The 20,106-nt window shown below is 39.9% G+C and overlaps 1 protein-coding gene across 1 annotated transcript in view; it reads right to left on the reverse strand.

Annotated features, from left to right (window-relative positions):
• Positions 1-5,438: 5,438 nt before the first annotated feature.
• LOC104157406 (translation initiation factor eIF-2B subunit gamma-like) overlaps positions 5,439-20,106 on the reverse strand; it is a 26,852-nt gene continuing 12,184 nt past the window's right edge. The window contains exons 3-4 of the mRNA XM_009694721.1: positions 11,148-11,307; positions 5,439-5,554 (exon numbers count right to left, since the gene is read on the reverse strand). Of these exons, the coding sequence (XP_009693023.1) occupies positions 5,439-5,554; positions 11,148-11,307 (276 nt within the window). The remainder of the gene's footprint in view (positions 5,555-11,147; positions 11,308-20,106) is intronic.

The following is a 20,106-nucleotide window of genomic DNA, read 5'->3' on the forward strand; positions in this document are numbered from 1 at the left end:
TTTCTGTGAAAATTAATGCCTTTTAGCTACAGTAGCTAGACTTAGTGAACTGAGAAACTTCTAAATAGGCACGCAAGACCTCCAGGGGCATCTTGAGAACATCTACTCCTAACTCATGGCTCAAACAACTCACAGGCCAATATCTTTTTCTGGAACATTCAGCAAAATCCTCTTTTGTAAAGAAATATGACTAAAGCTACACCAACATTTTTAAAGTGTGGTTATAGTCTGAGAAGTTAGTGTGTAAAAATCACACTCTCTTATTCAATAGACCTAGTTCCCCTGTTTTGATTCAGAGTCAGATCTGCTTGCTTTACTGGCTAAAATAACTTTTTACAACTTTCTAAATTCCTACTAGTACTGTGACACCAATTCAGTTCTGTGAAGGGGAACCAAATTCTTTTCTGGCTTGTGCATCTGCAAAAGGATTACCTAAATCAACACATACAATTTCTATTTTTGTGAAGGAGGAGCCAAAAAGAACCTGTCTTATTTTCTGGCTGCTACTCAGAAAATTTTATTTTTATTTATTAAAAGAGAGGATCTGGAATAACCGCAAAAGCAGACCTAGACTAACAGGACAGACATGAAGATCTACGCATCACTCTAAAATCCACATTTTTGAGAAAAAAAAAGATATATCCAACATCTTCCCATGGCATTCCTCAAAATGTCACCTGAAGGCAAAGGCAACTTAGTAACAAAAGTTTGCTAATAGTGAAAACTACTGATTTCTCCAACACCAGAACACCACCAAAGTTAATACATATATATTCATCCTGTAGACAGCTGAGCACAAAGAGTTTTTGCTCCCGGGTCTGCCCCAAGTTGCTCTTCAGGATTTTCCTACTGAGTCGGGTTATTGCAACCCTTCCTTCCTCACCAATGGCACTGCTTGTGGGGACCACTCCCTAACACACAAAGTAAAAAGGACCAAGTTATCAAAGTCCTGCTGTTTAATCTATTAAAAGTAATGCAACTCATTTTGACACATGTGGCTTGTGAAGTACTTGATCATACATTCAGCTGGGAGCAAGTTGGAGGTGGTGGCCCCCCCTCACCAGCACAGCTGGATCTGGAAGAGGACATCTGCCCATGATCTACTTTAGGATGCTTTACACAGTGGAGCATCTGCCTGTACCTGTGTCATTCCCAGCCTTTCTCATGGAAGTAGATTTTAAAAGAAAAAAACCCCAAAGAACCACCATAGGAGTGACAGAGTATTTCAAAGATGTCAGTTTCCCAAGGAGGGCAGTTTCAGAGAACAGAAACACTAAGGAAGCTGCAATGTGTTTATATATGATCCACTTATTTAAAACAAATTATCAGCAGAAAAGAGGGGGAAAAAAGGCAATATCCCAAGGCAACAGAAAGGAAATCAAGTGTATCAAAGCTATTCCTGAACTCTCATTACCTACCCACTTGGCAACACTGACTTTTAAAATTATACTACACCATTCGTTTTCACTCTCATGATGCAAGCAAGGAGAAAAGGAAGAAAAAGCTCCCCCATCTTACCTCCCTCTTTTTATTAAAATATCTTAAAAACAGATCTGTATTGTTACTTCGAGGTTACTAATGTTAGCACTGTATATATTTATAGATGAGGTATTCCTTTCTGTCTGAAGCACATGAGGTAATAAGTAGCTGGAATTGTCACAGTGATTTATTAACATATTCTCTAGGAGAAGCCCTGCACCTGCATCTGTGCAGACAGAACACCCACGAAGGCTGAACTCACCCTTACACAGCCCACAAGATCTTAAAAGGAAATGCTCCAAATTTAGACCTGCTCCAACAGGTGTCTTTTACTGTCTCACTTTGCATGATCATAAATATCAGAGGTGGAGCAAAAAGCTCCCTGTCCATTGTAATTGTGCTTTGAAAACAAATACCTTTGCCCCCTCTGAAAGCAAAGGCAGCAGCTATGGAATTCTCATCATTTCCTCACTCCTTCATCCTGCCAAGACCCAAGTCAGAGAGGTGTCACCAGCAAAACCAGGCTCCAGGGATGAGCACATAACTATTTTTTTCTCTTCAAAGGGCCCTAAGCTGGCTCTGAAACTTCCCCAAACTGTATTTCTTTCATTCTAGTATCTCATCTTGCAGCTATTTGCCAAAGTGAATGACATGCACAGGCTGTTCATGGCTTTTTATAAGCTCTCATTACCCAAACAGGGAACCATTTCCTTGAAAATGCTTTCCCCAGCAGCATTAGTCTCTCTAGGCACCACCAATAAATTTGTCTCCCAGCCCATCCTGATGCACACCAAAACATGCCTGGATGGATGTATTTGATACTGCTTTGCACTTGTTTACTGGAGAAACGATGCTACCTATGGGACTTGTCATCAGGCTGACTAACAGCATGGCTGGGGGGGGGTGGGGGTGGGAAGGACAACTTTAACAGCTGAATGGAAAGCTTTGACAGATTTGCTCCAGCAAGCAAAGGAGCAAAATCCAGACTGCTTTCTGTGGTGTAACAAAGAGAGGCATTCTCAAAACCAAAATGGCTATCTACAACTCACAAAACTCCAAAATAAATAAAAACAACGAATCTGGAAAAGAAATCCTAACCAAACTGAGAAAGAGAATAACAGGTTAGACCATGAACTTAGAAATCCTATTAAAATGTTTCATTCTGTAACACTTTCATTATTACAAAATGCCTGAGTCAAGAGCAAATAAATATTTAATACTCAACAGGTACTCAGGAGAATGTGTGTTTTCCCTTGTACCTCCCCACCAGCTGCTCTTTTATGGCAGGAAAGTGAAGAGCGTGAAATCCAATGATAGGAAGAAGGCAAAGGTCAGGAAAAAGGTTTTTCTTCAAGGATTTAAATTAGCGTTCTACAGCTTTGGATGTTTTGTCAACACAACTTCCCTCCTGTGAGCAGGGGAAGCCAAAGGTCCTTTGAACCATTTCTGTATGGGATCTAGATTTTTACCAGTAACAAGATTCCTAGCTTTAAAGAAAAGTTCATCTTCCCTCTTCCCATTCCTTTCACCACTCCCTCCCTGGCCCTCCTTCCACCCCCCTCCTTAAAAAGGGAGGGGAAAAAAGAAAATAGAAAAAGAAAAGGATCTGAAGAGCAAAACAAGCACTGAAAGAGTTCTAGAGTTCATGTAACAAGACCACTATAGCCCTTCAAAGGGACCACTAAAAGCAAAACAAACAAAAGCAACACCCTCAAGATGTCTATTGTATTTTAGAGAGGAACGAATGAGTGTACTGGAAATTCTCCCATCTTGCCACAAAGTCTGTTATTTCATCAAAACAAAGTCCAGAGATCAAGAAATGGCCAACATGGTAGCTAAAAAGTCAGTCACTTCAAGTGATCCATGAAGAAAACGAGATTGGGCTTGCTCTTCTTTTTTTTTTCCTCTCCTTGCTTTACTATGATGTATTGAAAAAAAAAAAAGACTTCAAAGATAATTTTAAGCGTCTCTTTTGTTTCTCATATGAGAAAGTCAGGGCTTGAGCAGGTCTAGACAACACAGTGGTTAAAACATCATTAGCTGCCAATGCTTTGTGTTCCTAGAGCTCCCACACTTGTTGCTACTCTGGAATTTCCTCATCTGAAAATATTTGACAATTTCCATATACTGTGTTGCTCCTCTCAGAGGTTCTCCAAGATGGCAGTTATGAAACAGAGAGTGCACAAGCATCCACAGCAGGCAGTTTCAGATGTCAGAGGCTCACCCAGGTGGATACTGGCCCAACGCTTCTGCTTGATGCTTCAAGCATCTTTTTGTTAAATTTTTTGTCTTTTTTTTAACACTTAACAGATCTTCTCTGTTTGTGCTTCTAGACTATCCCATCATCTGTTGGCTTTACTTGGAGGGTGGCTAACACTTTACATTAGCTTTCATAGCTGTGCATACAAAAATCTAAGAAAGACAGGAAGACATAGAGATTTTTATCCCATCTGTATACCACTGACACTACATTTACCAAATCCCAAACAGTTATGCTCAAGAGCATCTGCTGAAGACAATGTAACTGAACAGGTGTTCCTGAAGGCAAAGTTTGGCCTGCAGGATAAAGCCTGATTAATTTAGCTATAGGGTAACAGGAATAAGAATCCTCTGGTTAGATAAACCTGTAAAATCAGAGGTCAACAAAGGTCACACATGTTACAGCAATTTTTAAGTCCATATACCATAGCCACTCCTAGGGCTAGGAGAAAGGCATAAAGACATGCCCATCCCTAACAGTAGATAAAATAAGTCCTCCCTAGCCCAAAACAGGTCTATTACTCTTCATTTGCGCAAAACCACAGAATGCAACAGTGCTTAATTTCCTGCGCTATGCAGATCAGCTGCTGTGTATGTACAGAAGGCTTGCCTGCAGTTTGGTCCCTGCCATTTCAAAAACAAACCCAGGAGAGTGCCAGTGGGAACATGCTGGGACAGGCTCTTTCTATCACAGCAGTTAACAGGGCTCACTCTTGATCACCTTCCTTCTAGGGTAATCCTTAAACTCAGGCAGAAGAGGAGTCATCTTTCCATGGGCACACAGCACCTCCCTCACATCTGGTAGTGGAGTGCTCAAGGAAAGATTGCACCTAGCTGTGGCCTGCAGCACACACCAGAGGCATTTTCACAGAAGAGATTTATCTGAGAGCAGACCCCAGATGTCCGCATCCTTGACTTACAAGGTCCACATGGATGAATTTCCCAGCTCTCAAATCGCTGTCCCACAGATGTCTAATCTCAGAGGTGAAAGTCTGACTGCCAGCCTGGGACAGACTACAAAAGCTGGCCTCTCAAGGAGCCAGCAGAGCCTTCCACAGAACATGTCAGACAATGTGTGTCTGAGAAAACTAAAATCACTGTACAGAAGAGTATAAAGAGCAACAAGTCATCTTTCCTTCTTCTATTAATGGATATGAATTACGCTGTGCAGGAAGCTCAGCTAGTCTGGCATATTTAATAAATTCATCCAAGACCCCAGTGCAGTTTAATGGTGGATATAACATGGATTCTCTAATGAATCTTTTTGGGCCTGGAAAGACAGCTAAGGTTTTGTGCCTTATATGCAGAAGAATGTCATGAAATCCTGAGAGCGTTCCTCAGATACTCTGTAAATCCATTTGGGACTCAGCCAATGAGACTAGCATTCAATTTACAGACATAGGTCTACCACTTCTGAATCTCTCAATCTAAACTGTATCTGAACTATAGCAATACTGGCTTCACTTCAAGGAGAGTTATCTTTTCACCCATTCCTTTTCTTTCCCTGGGATTTTTCACAATAAAGGCATCAGAAAAGCCTATCAACTGATTGAATGAATAATGAAGTACTGCTCCCTGAATATTGCAAAAGCTGCTTTTCCTTTTCCCTTCTCATCCTACTTTGTCTTTAATCATCACTCCTAGTCCACAGGTATTTTCCCCCATCCCAAGTTCAGTTTCTATTACAAGGACTCATAAGCTTACTTCTGAAGGATGGATCTTTTAATGACAAGTTCTTCGTCCAAGTCAGCTTCATTAGCCATGAAGAGCAATCTTTTTCCCGTGTCATCCACTCCAATGAAGTCACGCTGCTCCACTGAAGTAGAAAATCAAATACAATCATTATATAACCCTCTCTTAATGCAGGCTGGAAAGACAAATGGGACCACCAACCACCCCTAAAATATGAAATACTATGTTTCAGGCTAATCCAGCAAATCAATGAATTTGCAAAAAGTTATCCACAATATTTAACAACTTCTTTTCAGTCAGGATAGCTGATATATATCATGGCATTCAAAACACTGGTCCTGCAAGTTTTTTGCATCCTTTTTATGAAGGTGCCAACTACAGGTCCTGACATGCAATACTCCATCTTGGGCTGTGCTTTCCTTTTTTTTTTTTCAAAAAAACCCCATGCTACCTGAATTTACACAATAACAAACTCAAGGCATGCAGAGAGTTCTTCAAAATCCTACTGGTTCTTCCTCACCATAAATCACTCCACATTAGAATGAGGTGGTCTGGAGAGGATTATGATGTCAGTTAAGACATAACTACTTCGCAACTGATCTCCTATTTCAGATAGACACATAGCAATAGAAAACCTAAATCACATACGCAAACACACATAAAAGTATAGATTCTAAGACTCCTACCACTGATGCTTCTGGGTACAGTAACTTGGTTTAAATGTCTATTTATAAAACTGCCAACCAAGAGAATACCTAATAGTCACATATATTGTGGCAATTCCCATCTCCTGCAATCAGTGACTGTGCATCAGCAGTGACTTTGGTCTACTGAAATGTAAAGCATTTGTTTTAAAACAGTTTTCCATAACATCTGAACACAGTGGTGGCAGTTTATTCTAACTTGCACTTTGTAGTCTGAGCCATCACTTTAGCGGCAACCATACATTGATCTTTACAGGAACAGTGGCTGTACAAGAATGCCCTAGTACAGTTCTAACAAAAAACTCTTTTCTCCCACTAAATACTATAATTTTGGGCCAAACTGGCAAATATTCAATCTCCTAAATTCTAAGCCTTTAACCAAACTGGAGTAACAGCATGCTCTATAAGTAGTTAATTCTCTAAGATCTTTTCTCAGCCAAACTATTTTTAACCCTGTTTTCCCCAGTTCAGTTCCATCCCTTATTTGACTTTTACCTGTTCCTTCAGAGTTTGCATAGCAATAACCACTACGAAAACACAGTCAAATCTATGCAGCTGTTCCAAGTTCTCCTATTGAGAGTCTTTGATCCAAATGATCAAGCACACCCTCTCCAGAAATTCCCCCATCCCTTCTCAGGAATCAATCATACAGCAAAGAAGTACAAAAATAAAGCTCAACAATGACAAATAAAGTACATTAGTATAAAGCTCACTTGCTCTAAAAACTCAGATATAAGTCTTGAAAGCAGTGCCAATTCTCATGCTAAGGAGGGTGATGAAGTTTGAGAGTAGGGGCTAACCAACCATCACCACTGCCATCTAACTGGGGTCTCCTGACAGGCTAGAAACACAACACTGACGGCTCTTCCTCCACCAAGGTACCAACACTTCTCCCAAAGTTCAGGTCATCGCTGCCCATCTCCTGACCATTCCTACAGTAACATACACATTACACTGCTGCAGCAAAGCTCTATGCAAAAAGGGAAAAAGAAAACCTGATGAAAACGGGATCAGGTACATGACTGCCACCAAACCAGTTTCTCCTGCCTGTGTGGATAGGTAAGAAACAGGTAGTGAAACCATGTGAGGGTGCTATATTTTTTTTGTGGCGGATGCTAGGTCAGGTTTTTCACTGTACATCGGCAATAAATAGCATTACTGTTATAATTTAGAAAAGACAAAACCTATTACTAAAATCAATTACCCAGAGATACAAGACTGCTCTTTCAAATCACACTGGCATTACTTAGTGAGGAAAAAAGTAAATGGAAGAATGAATACATAACTAGTTTACAAAATCCCTGCAAGGAAAATATGAGAAAAACGTTACAGCTGCAGTGATGGTAACTAAAAAATTGTTTAAAGATAGATAAATAAGGATTCAACACAGCTATTGCAATTTATTAATTACCTTAGAAGTTAGATCCCCATCAATTTAAAGGGCTTTAACAACCTAAAGAAATCCTGACATCACAAGAGAATGGAAGCTGAGAAATTCAATGATAAGAAGAAACAATTTTCAGTCAGATTTTCTAAAATGCTTTTTAATCAAACATAATTAATTGACACTTGGGAAAAAGACACCTTTGTTAAAGATTCAGTATCTCCACCCTTTCAATTAAAGGGAGAGAATTCACACGATGCAGCCTGCAAGACCACCAAGAGGTCTTCTGGCAAACACAGGGAATACCAGTGATGACATGCCTGCTGCTTTCAAGACAAGAAAAACAAGCAGGCGAGAATCACCATTCCTATCTTTTCTGCCTTTCTTTATACACAGAAAGGTTCAGACACTCTTTTCCACTCAATCCCCTTTCAGGTCATCTTTAAGCACATGGCTCCATTCTGGGTGTCTGAATTCCTGACACCCTCTGTTTATTTGGGTTACTACCATTCACTAGCACTCTGCTTTTTTTTTTTTATTGCCATGTCTCTTATCGATGAATTTAAAAAGCCAATGAGATTATTATTGTCAACATATGATCCCCTAAATATAAAAGCCAATGAACTTCACCCTGTAACTTGCAGTTGAGTTACATCAAGCATTTCAGGAAACCCTCAGTATGAATTCATAGCTGTTTAACATTGCAATTCATGCTAATTTAAAAACTTCCTTGTATCACAGTTCTTGAACGTCAATAATATCCCAAAAGCAACAACTTTGTATTGGATTCCATGACATATGCAAAATAAAAGTCTCATTGCTCCTTCTTAAAAAATGAATGAATTTGTAGAACAGTGAAACAATAAAGCTGCAAATATATCTAGTGGCTCGTCAGGACTAAGGATCCATTTCCTAATACTAGACACTTGAACAGTACAGTGCAAGTACCTAGAAACATACACATGTCATGATTTAGAGAAAGAGCTAATAGTGCTACATACTATGAAAAGCTGCCTAACACATTCCATGTTAATATCTTGCCTTCAACTGCTTATAAGCTTCATCAAATTTTAACTCTTTGGGATGAAATTTCCAATACCAGGTGCCTGTCTTAAGAGGAACATTTGGAAAACTTCAGCAAAAACAGTTCAGCTGCTTCTAAAGCTAAAGAAAAAAAGGTGTTTACCCTAAGCTTAAATGGTTAGGTGGCCCTTCCCTTGAAAAGCTCTGGTATTCCAGTTCTTCAGAGAAAGACCACAACATTCAGTAAGTGCTGCTGACCTGTGTATCAGGAGAGTACTTTTAACCACCTGACTCCATTATAAATCTTTGAAAAACTGTAGTTTCACATGCTCTTTCAAGACTTCTATTTTTGCTGCAAGAACATCTGCATATTTTATTTAAGGAGAGGTTGTTTCAACTCCTCAGCTCCTAGAACTGATCAAATGGCAGGTGCCATCTAAGGTCTTCTGTACAAGGTGGTACAAGCAAAGCGCACAAGCCATGAGGCTCCACAACCATGCTGTGATGACTGCTCCAGGGGAAGGAGCTTGGTCTGTTGTGTTTTTGCAACACTTTTTTTTACAAGGAAATAAAGCTCATAAGCTCACAAGGGTGAGGGGAAAGAAAAGCATAAAAACAAGGACTCTGCAAGATGGGCTGGAAGGGAGAGAAGGCAGTCCCTGAAAACTAGTGGAAATTTTGACTGTCTGTGAAAGGACACTGGACCACAAAAACAGGAATTGGAAGAGAAGAAAAAAGGTGACTATGGGCAGATAAATGAAGTAGGTCAAGATTAGAAATCAGAAGTGGAACAGGGGATGGGACTGGTAATGAAAGAAAAGAGTAATATATGAGAAAAAGAAGCTGGACTCTCAAAGATACTTGAAGGAGGAGACTAAGCAAAGAACAAGAATGAAGGTTGGTGCTGGTAAGAAGCCAGCAAAGGAAAAGAGATAGGAATGAGCTAGGATGATGCTGATAGGAATAGAGTGAAGTCAGTTAAGTAGAAATGAAAGGCCAGAGGATCTGGTGGTCCCTAAAATGTACTGCCCCTCTCCAGAACCTGGAAAAGAACCCAAAATTCCTGTCTCAGCACTCCCCTGCTTTTCTCAAATGACTGAAAAAGGTCTGGTAGGGTTCATGCCTCATCTGAGGTAGTTCACAGAAAACTTACTAGTGCTATCCATGACAGCTTAAGTAGAGTAGTTTTGAGTGGGAGACCTCAGCATCAAGTCCCACAGAAAAAGACTGTGGGTGTCAAAACAATTCCACATAATGGAATTTTAATGTTTTCAAGTTTGGTCTTTTACAAATCTGAGAAATCATATACAAATTTTAACAAGTCATGTTGGAAGAGTTATACTACAAAGTCAAGTACACGGACATTAAAAACCAAGTAAATTAAGAATGCACATGCAACTGATGTGTTTACACTTGTGAAGAGTCTTTGTATGATCTTGTTTATCCTTATAGACCTCCTCACCCCTGCCTTGTGTGCTCAGAGCTCACGTACCGGGCAGTTCTATGATGTTTAACCACAGATCCATTAGTTTGTAACTCCTGAATGCTCAACTCTGTGGCTGTAGTAGTGCTCTTGACAATCTTTTATGTGGCATTATCGCTTGGATTGCCTTTTCAAAAACAGGGGAGTTTAGAGCTGTTTGAGAGTCCAAGTCCTAAATGCTTTCAGCCCTACTAACCTTACATTTTGCTCCAGAAAATCTTTTCATGCAGAGTCTAAGCAGCTTTCTTTTAAAAACACATTTCCTCCAATTTCAGACACACACGTAGTCCAAATGTTGGCTTGCATTTCACTCCTCTCTCAAAAAGTCTGAAGCTACGTTTTCTTATTCGTATTACTGTAATGCCTCTGAGGTTTAATCATGGACCAGGACCCACTAAGCTGGCAATAATCAAGCCTCAGCAATTTAACAGATAACATTAAAAGAAAATGAGAGGTATGGTATGAGAACAACTCTATGGTATCAAGTACTTTTAGCATATAAATAAAATGGGGATAACAGCCCTGCCCTGCCTCACAGCAGTGTTGTGAGAATAGATATGTTAAAGATTACAAGGCACTAACTAAGATATTACGGTAAGAGGGACAAGATAAGCATCTAACCAAATCCTTGAAATCAGTGGGAGTTTTGCCTAGCAAAAAGCTCCTGGATGTGATCTCAGAAGACTAATTCAGTACATACCATGAGATGGGAGAATTTCTAGAAGTATTTGTTACCCATCTAACTCTGGTCCCTGCAGTCAATGGTAAAATTCCCAGCTATAATCTGGCTGATGCTTAGTGCTCTTGAAAAACCTAACGGTTTCATCGTTCATATGTAACAAAAATTTAGGGTTTGATCCAAAACTCACTGAAGTCACCTGGAGCTTTTCCCTTAACTCTTGTGAGCTTTGGATCAGAGCCTGCAAGATTACATGAGTCTAATACTTAATTCTGAGCTGGAAAAAAGCAAGTCACGCCCCCACCAGGGAATCTGAGGAAAAATGGGGTATCTGTACCTTTTTTATTTCTTTCGCTCTGGGATTGATAACTAAACATATCATACATACTAGTGGTTTCTCTATAATTTATTAATAAATAATTATACATATTCCTATCTACATACCTGGCTTTTTTTTCCCTTTCTGTCCTGGTACCATTTCTGTGGGTTCATGAGTTTTCTTCATCAACATGGAGAGAGTAGCATCATGTGTCCGAAAGAGATCCACAACTTTATATAAATCAACATCTGTTATCAGATCACAGCTCAACACCAAGACATCAGTCTGTCAAAGAAGAAAAAAAAAAAAACAAAACAAAAAAGACACAAACCCTTCAGAGATACAAATGACCACATACGGATTAGAATTTGAGGACTCAACAACAAATAAAATCATAACTTTTTTTTGCCCTTTTTTTTAAAATTTAAAAAAACACAAGGTCTGCCATATTCTGCCAAAAATAGTTACTTTTTACCAGTTAGCTTTTCTTGAGCCCTGCTGTTACTGAATTAGTTATTTGGTTAATGCTTATCCAGCTCTGGACCATAAAGAATATATGACCATCTAAACTGTTATCATCTGCTAAGGGAAGGAACCAGAACACAGAAGCCATGGCTTTCAAGACTGCCATGAAATTCTGCAGTATTTACAACAGTTACTTTTAGTTACATAATGATGTAGAAAAGAAATCTTTCTGAAGAAATCTTTTTTAGCTGACTTAGCATCTGGCTAAAAACCACTGGAAAAGATATTTAAACTATGTTATTTTATCGGGGAAAAAAAGCAAAGCCTATCTAGGATGTGATTTACTCAGTAATTGCACTGCGATGGTGGGCTCAGTTTAGAAATACATTTCCTAAAACCAGCAATACCCCATATGAAAAAAAAAAGAGGAAGTTAGGTCCTATTTAATAACAGGCTTGTATTTAATTTTGATCTCAAAGGATTCCAAAGTGCCTTACAAAGTATTTAAGAGAACTGGTGCATATATCACAGAAACATTGTCACATATTGAGCGAGACATAGCAGCTTCATTAACCATGCACACTATCAATATACTCTGACTAAAAACTCTTACTTAGAAACAATTTTCTGTATTTCACATGGGTTTTGGAATATATTGCCAAAAAATCTACTAGTTCGGCAATTATCTTCATTTAAACTAATACTAACATAATATTTGTGCAGCATGGCCTACAGAACAGTAGCAAGTTTCCACTTTATTTTTTGTTAATGATTAACATTCTAAATGTGTCTCAAGAAGATAGTGTTTCTTTCTTGACATTTACCATTTTCACTTTCTGTGCTACCATTTATTACAGCAAGCCTCCCCGCAGAGTGTGACATGGCTTCCTAGTTTTGTCTTTTTAAAAGATATTATTTATAAAAAAGACACTAGAAAATACTTGGTAAAACCCGAGTTGATTAACTCATGGAGGATGAGTAATTCTACTTTTACTTTTGAAAAATATCTTGGTTTAAAGCGAACTAGTTCAGCATTGACCTTTTATTACAGAAAGGTTTGCTTTACAGTCTTTATCTAACAGTAGGAGATTCCACATTGTAGGTGAGACTGAGGTCTGGTATTTACATTATTTGACAGGTTCTCCTACAAACGCTAGGCAGTTTCACATGTTTACCGATAAGTCATTGGAATTCATTATGTCACAAACTGTTCGAGCTGCTGATTTGGCATGCTGTGCAAAAGGTCAAGCTCTTCAATTTTCATTTGATTTCTCCCCACTTTACTGACAAACACCTGGCTGCTTTACAGGAAGGAACAAACCTGCAGGTTGAGAATTTTACACATTCAAAACCTGTCTTGCACCGTCCCTTTTAACATATTTTCAAAATATGTATTTTATATTACAGTTTTAGTCAGGAGAAGTGCTTTAATTATCACTTCTCTAAAACAAACAACATGCACACATCGGAAAAAACTCCCAACCTAAACCACTGGAGCACTCTGGAGCAGCCCTGTGCCAACATTCCAGTGTGTACAAAGAAAGTAAGAAAAAAAATTCAACTTGGTATGGAAGTAAATCTCCCGCTTCATAACTGTAAATGGTGAAGAAACACATATTAAATATCCTGGAAAATCCTGCAAAATTTTCAGATATTCTGTTTTTACAAGAGCAGAAATAAGAGTTACGCTATTTGCAGAAAGGCCAAAAGGTATCCAAGACCCATATATATAGATCTGCACTTTTCAAACTCAGTTTGTAGAAGGAAGAGGTCGCTGGTTTCAAATCTAAATGCATTCACTCCAGTTGTGAAAATAATAAATAATAATAAAAAGAGAGACACAGACACACCGATAGATTTATCCTAAGGAACAAGTACCTGGACTTGTAAAAGAAACCTTGTAATTATTTCACATTTTACTAAATACTTTAATCTGTCACTATAGCAAAAACCCAACCAGCGTTTCATAGTTGTGAACAGGCTCCTAGGTTTTTTCTCCTCACTTTAGGACAAGCTTTTTGCAAAAACTGAATGCAAGACCCCTGAGGAGCATACGGGAACAGAACCACCAAATGTCTGGTTGCCATCTGTTCTACCCATTTACTCTCCCAATATGTAAATAAACGTCAGTGAGCACAGGGACCAGTGAAACACACAGTTGCTCTGTAAAACCCACATTTCTGCCTCTCCTCCTGATGAGCAGAGCAGTGGCCTCAGAAGCACGCTGAGAATACACCATGAAAGGCTCTTTTGGGACTTGACAGCCTCCCCTTTGAAACACCACCCCCCTCATAAATAAAGCCCTCACTGTCTAATGGATGCACTTTTTTCCCAGTGTACAACTCCTGAAAGAATAAACTAATGGCTGAATGAAAAAATAAACTATCCTAGAACCCTAGCAGAAGCGTGTGTTTTTCTTCACGTTTTTAGGGTGGGTGTAGAAGAAAGAAAATAAATGGTAGAGCTTGTGGGTTTTTTACATATATACATGCCAAATAAATACAGTGCACCTTTCCCAGTGAGCCACTGATACAAAGAGGTACGTACTTACTACATGCACTCATGTGCTAACAAGGGGTATGTGAACATACTTGACTTCATGAATTATGCAAACACCTAAAGTACACACACACATCTCTTAATGAAATACATATAACAATGATTACATCAACCCCAAACTATTATACAAACAGACGATAAGAATCAACATGAACTGATTAAAAAAACCCAGCAAGCACACACCCCAAGCAGAACCACTGCAAAGGAACTAAAACACATGCACAAATGCACTCTCAGCACCCTCTACAATACGGGGAAGGACAAGGCAAAGGTCGTAACTCAAGGAGGACCATCTAATGGATGGGGCATGAAACTAAATGCTTGGAATTTCTGGTGGTTTCCTGCTCTGCCAAACCTGATACGTGCCATTTTGTTTACTACTGTTACGACACAGAGGAGCCCTCATCACAGACCAGGGCTCTACCACAGAAGCTGCCATACAGACCAGGTGAAAACATCATCAAGCATAATAAAAGAGAACAGCAAATGACTTTGGGTTGGGGAACACAAGAGAACACTGCATTACTACTCAGGTATAGGGACAGCAGCCCTAGCTTGCTGGTAGCACAGCTCACATTTTTGTGAGTGTCACAAGAGCCACAGAAAAGACAAGGAGAACATGACACTCCTTGGAAGAGTCACTTGGGCCTCAGTAATCCCATTTTACCTCAGATTCGCAATTTACGCACTCAAGTTCAGAATTTAGACTCGGCTGCTGATCAGTGGAGAAAAACAAGGTCCTGCAGAGATCATCCCACCTATGCTGCGAGTTTCAAGGAGATGTTTCTCTGTTCCTACTGACCATGGATGGAGCCCTGGGCTTCCAGTCTAGCCATTGCTGAACAGAGAGTGTTCAGTCAAGTAAAGTACAGAAACATGGCACTTAAGGCCTCCAGATCTCTGCTCTCCCTTTTTAACACTAGCTAACCGCACTTCACCATCAAACATTTCCGAACTGTGAAATGCTTAGATATTATGAGATAACTTACATATACGATCTGGATAAATACAACACTGAACATAAACCATCAAGAGATTTATACAAAATAGAGAAAAAAACAGTAAAGAAAAAAAATCAAAACCAACATGTCAACAATTATATTAAACCCAGCACAATATGGAAAATCTACACAAAAACAAGACCAAAAAGCAGAATGGTTCAAAAACTTAGTTCAAGACAGCCAATTTAAAAATAGAAAACATGTTTTCAATGGAACTAATTCATACCACAGATCAAAAGATGGATGCAATTATATGGTGCAATATACCAGCATAAATAAAAAGCCTTGGACTTTCTCACACCCTGCATACAAAGGCAATGCTAAAAACTCTTTTATATTCAGCAGTAATTGCTGGATCCCTTCTGTTCAAACAGGAGATATTAAGGTTACCACAGATAGCTGGCAGCAAGTGATGAATTTTAGTGGCATTCACTATGCTTTTTCTATCAAGTATAGACAAGGGCAGGACCTCATAGCCTAAACTGCTGATGGTCTCAAAAACTGCAGACTAGAAAATGAGAAAACATGTGTGGCAAGGAAATCTCTAATTTGAACAAAATCAGCCTCAAGAGAAAGAGAAAAGCAAATGTCAGATTGCATTATAAACAGAAAAGAGGCAAAATATCCACGAGCAGTAGAACTAGCTCCTAACAGAACTGAAGTCAGACAAAACATTGAAGTTAAATGCTAAAAGTTTCCAATTGCACAGTATTACAGCTGAGACTTTGACAGGAAAAAAAATAAAATCAAGATACTAGACTCTGTTCCTTCACTCAGCCTAAGTTAACACATACACAAACAGAGAACTTTGCATCACTTCCTGCAGTGTCACCATACAACAGAGGAGAGAGGAACAAGTTATAATTACTGCTGGAATTAAGACTGAATTTTATACACAATAGTCTGGAACTTCACCCACACGTTGCATTAACAGTGGGGTTTGTGTGTAATGCTTTTATTATTCTAAAGAGTGGAAATGGAAAGAACAGTTTGGCTGTGGGCAAGCGTTCTGATTGCTTGTTAGCATGCTCCAGGCAAAGCCAAAGATACCTCCTAGCAATTACATTACTCACCACTCTTCAGATCAGAAACTTACATGCAAGGCTTTAGAGAATCCTTTTTTATCTCAGACTCCATTAAGAGTCCTCCAATTTCCACACCTGTGACCTCTTTGAAGCTCTATGGCTGTTGCTGTAACTGGAGGAGGGACCCTCATTTTTTTTTCTGATGTCTGTAGGATCTTGTTAGCTACCAACTGAAATGGCCGCCTTTGGCTGGGAATTCCCACTCTGCTCTTGTAATGTCCGTGATAGCAAGATTCAGAAGAAAAATCAAGATTTAGTACTTTGTTAGCAGACATGAAATATTTATCTACTGTGCACTCACTCTGCAGCAGCAAGTTTGCCGTAGACCAGCACCTCCCTAACTCTTCCAAAGATACAGGGGAGGCACAGGATGTCCCTCAATCTGAAATCCAGCAGCAACATCTCCTCATTAAAAGATGGAAGAAACTTTTTATTGGAAAGACAGTGTGCAATGTGAGAGGCTTCTTTTTTCTTTTTTTTTTAAAAAAAGAAAACAGAAGAGTCTAATGCGGGAGTCAAGGGAGTCTCTTCTAATTTCTTGGATGGCCCTGAATTCATCAGGTGAGAATATCTTAAGGCAATGTGAATGCCTTCACATTCGTAACCTGTCAGCATCACTGTTTATCTTCTCAAAGAAAGCTGGAAGAAAGATGCCAGAAGCTGAGGAGGAGACTTAACCCCAGTTCCATCATATGGCTCATCCTATGCATTGTATCAGATGGGATCATACAACGAAAACACCTTTTTAGGTTATCTTTGTATCTCAAGAGCTACCATCCAAAATCAATATTTTTTAAATTTACATACATACAAGGTAGGAACAGGAAAGATATTCAAGCCCGGAAGGCATCCTGACTCCTCCCAGGAGGAAGTCTCATTACCTATTGCTCAAACTGACACGTGGGGTGGAAAAGGGTAATTTACAGTTATCAGCAAGCAAAAGCAGTTGTTTAGAGATGAACACAAGTTCATAAGATTATTAAGGACATTTTCAAAGCAGGACATTGATGATATGACACTTATTAAACCGTAAAACTTCTGGTCTGGAACATAAGCTTTGCAAGCTACCTCTTCATCTGGCTCCGACTAATGCAATTTTTTCTTTCTTACACAGCACTCCAAAAATTATTTTCCCAGCTTCCTCCTCCCACCACACCACCCTTCTTCAGTGGTCCCATTTTCTGTCACATCAAGCACAAGTTGTATGCCCTCCTTTTAACAGCCTATCCCTTCCACTCACCATGCACTTACCAAATCTACTTCTGCCTTACATCAATAAAGGATGCCAGCTCTATTACCTGCTTGTATCTTCTAACGGATATGGTTTTAGGTTCTGCTGTCTTTTTTTTTTTCTTTTATTAAAAGAAATCTGCTACCCTTACACTTCCAGAAAACTGACAATTATCAGACTATCAGCGTGCTCAGGCACTGGACTGATACACCGACACTTACTAACCTGACTCGCAAGGTTCTCTCATTTGTCTGAGGTCAGGAGTCATCTCCTGGGTTTATGTCCAGATCCTAAGCATGCCACAGAGGAGATTGTTTTTCCCCTACCTAAAGGCACCCAGAAAGCATGCACCACCACTCAGGAGAACCATGCCTGCTAAAGCTCAGGGGAGCACCCTACAACCCAGGCCCTGAATTCACCAGTTCAAGGAGGGTAAGCCTGGCAAGCCAAATTCTCCCCTGGCGCAACACACTGCATGAACAGATCCCTTCTTCACAGGCAGGAGAACTCCAGAAACAAATGGTGCTCTCCTCGTTGTTCCTATTCCTGGAAGGCAGGTTTCCAGGACTACCTGGACGGCAGCACTACCAGACCTGCTGCACAGCTGATCTTGGACTCTGCCTCACATGAACAGAAAGGAGAACGCCGCAGTCGGGCTCCAATCTCAACAGCAGCGGTGCAGCAGGCTTGCTGCCAAAGCCCAGAGCTCAAGCCCAGGCTTAACACTTAATGTAAGCAGAGCCTTAGGCAGTCAGGTGCTGTAGTCATACAAACAATAATAATAAAAAGTAGTCCTAATGGAGCTCAACCGGCTCAACTTATTGAAGGCAAAGAAGGCCTTTGCCCACAGCCTGCAATTACCTAAACAGCAGATCTCTCAGCAACACAATGAAAAGCAGGCATGACTGGATTCAGTGGCTAGAATTCAATGTAGAAATAAAAGGCAAAGTGGTTTAAGAGTGAGAATAAATATAATCTGGAACAAAATACCAAAGGATATAATAGACTCTTCATCTACTAGAATGTATGAATAAAGCCTTGCTATCTTTCAGAAACACATTCACTAAGTCGTCCATAAGTTTGCGGGCTAACAGCCCTAATTACTGTGTGCAAATTCCCTTACAGACTAGAGGATCGTAATGGTTCCTTGCAGTCTCAAACCAGACTGTAAGTTAAAACCAAGACATACACGGCATGTGTCCTCAGGAATCATTCTGCCATCCTGCAGCTAGTATCAGCAAGAGCTTAAATTAAAAAAATGGTGTGAAAGTCTTTCCAAGGTCAAACCAAGTCATGCACAAAATCCAGTTTCAACTCTGCTCCAACAGAAAACCCAAATGCTAATCTGCTCTGCAAAGCTCAGGCTCTGTGAAACACAGCTCAGCGGCACTGCTACTTCACACTAGCCTGCACGGAACTGAGCGTCCACTTGCGTGAAACCTGATTAACTTTGTTCAAATGTTGGGGTTTTTCTCCCTGTAAAAACTAATCATGCTATGTCAAATAAAAGTACTGTTTTGAACCATAGATTCCTATACTATCCTCCATGCAATACTATTTTCTCCTCTAGCACCTCTCCAGTGATAATTTGGTCTGCAGCAACTGCTGTTGTAAGAAAAACATTATCAAATCTTCAAGACCTCCACCACTTTTTTCCAGCACTATTAGTCTATATCCAGAATTTTCACCATCTTCCCAAAGGAACTAACAGAATTTATACTACAGAAGAATGCCTAAATTTGCTTCAACAACATCTGAATACACAACTGTTTTTCCCTTTGCAGCACAGAACCGAGGAAAAACTAGATAACCAATGTGGGTTTCCCAGTTAACATGATAAAAATACAAAATTAAATTCCAGGCATCCTACAAGTCCACTGATCTTCACTATGGCTTTTGCCAAATTAAACAGTGATGGAAAGAAAACCAGCGCTGAGCAAAGTGACAGCCTCTGGAACAGCCTGTGCCATTCACAGCACCACCTTCCTATTATCAATGTTACACTGTACCAGGCTGCAAAAACAGACTCAGGGAAAAACCCTCTCTAGCACAGTAACTTCGTGGGCTGACATTTGGCATCTCCTCCCTCCCACATTCCCCACTAACTAGAACTATGTATTTAGGTTAACACATGCAATTGTGTTTGATCTAAACAATTCCATTTTCTCTTTCAAGGGATGAATGCTCACTGAGGAATATCACCTGCAACAGGGCAACTGTGACAGCTGTACAGTCCACAATTGCCATGAAAAGCCCCAACCTCCTATGAGGGAAGGGCTGTTAAGATCCAAACATGGGGAAAATACACAAGTAGAAATCATGCAGGCTAGAAACAACGTAAAAAGGCTGCAGACAGCAAGGAAGGAATGTTATTCCAGGAAAATGTACAAATAGCCTGTGAATGCCTCCTTGCAAGTATCACTCTACCTGAAGCCAGGGATGCCTTGAGTCTCATGGGGAAAGGCCAAGGACATTGGAAATTACAAGCAAAAAAATCATTAAAACATCAGACCAGATGGTGACTTAACATTCAAAAAAGGACATCATTGAGGAACACCAAATGGAGTCCTACACAACTCCTCCTGCTCCGTGGAGTCCAGGGTGGCACAGACATCACACCACCCTTCATGTCCTTACCCAGACATGGGTGACAGTTACATCTTCAAGGCTCACACGTGGCACAAGGCTTTGCCCTCTCCACTGACAGCACCAAGGAAAAAGCGCAGCTGGAGGAGACGAACTT

This window comes from Cariama cristata, unplaced genomic scaffold, assembly GCF_000690535.1.
Source record: "Cariama cristata isolate BGI_N322 unplaced genomic scaffold, ASM69053v1 scaffold17982, whole genome shotgun sequence".
Taxonomy (NCBI): Eukaryota; Metazoa; Chordata; class Aves; order Cariamiformes; family Cariamidae; genus Cariama; species Cariama cristata.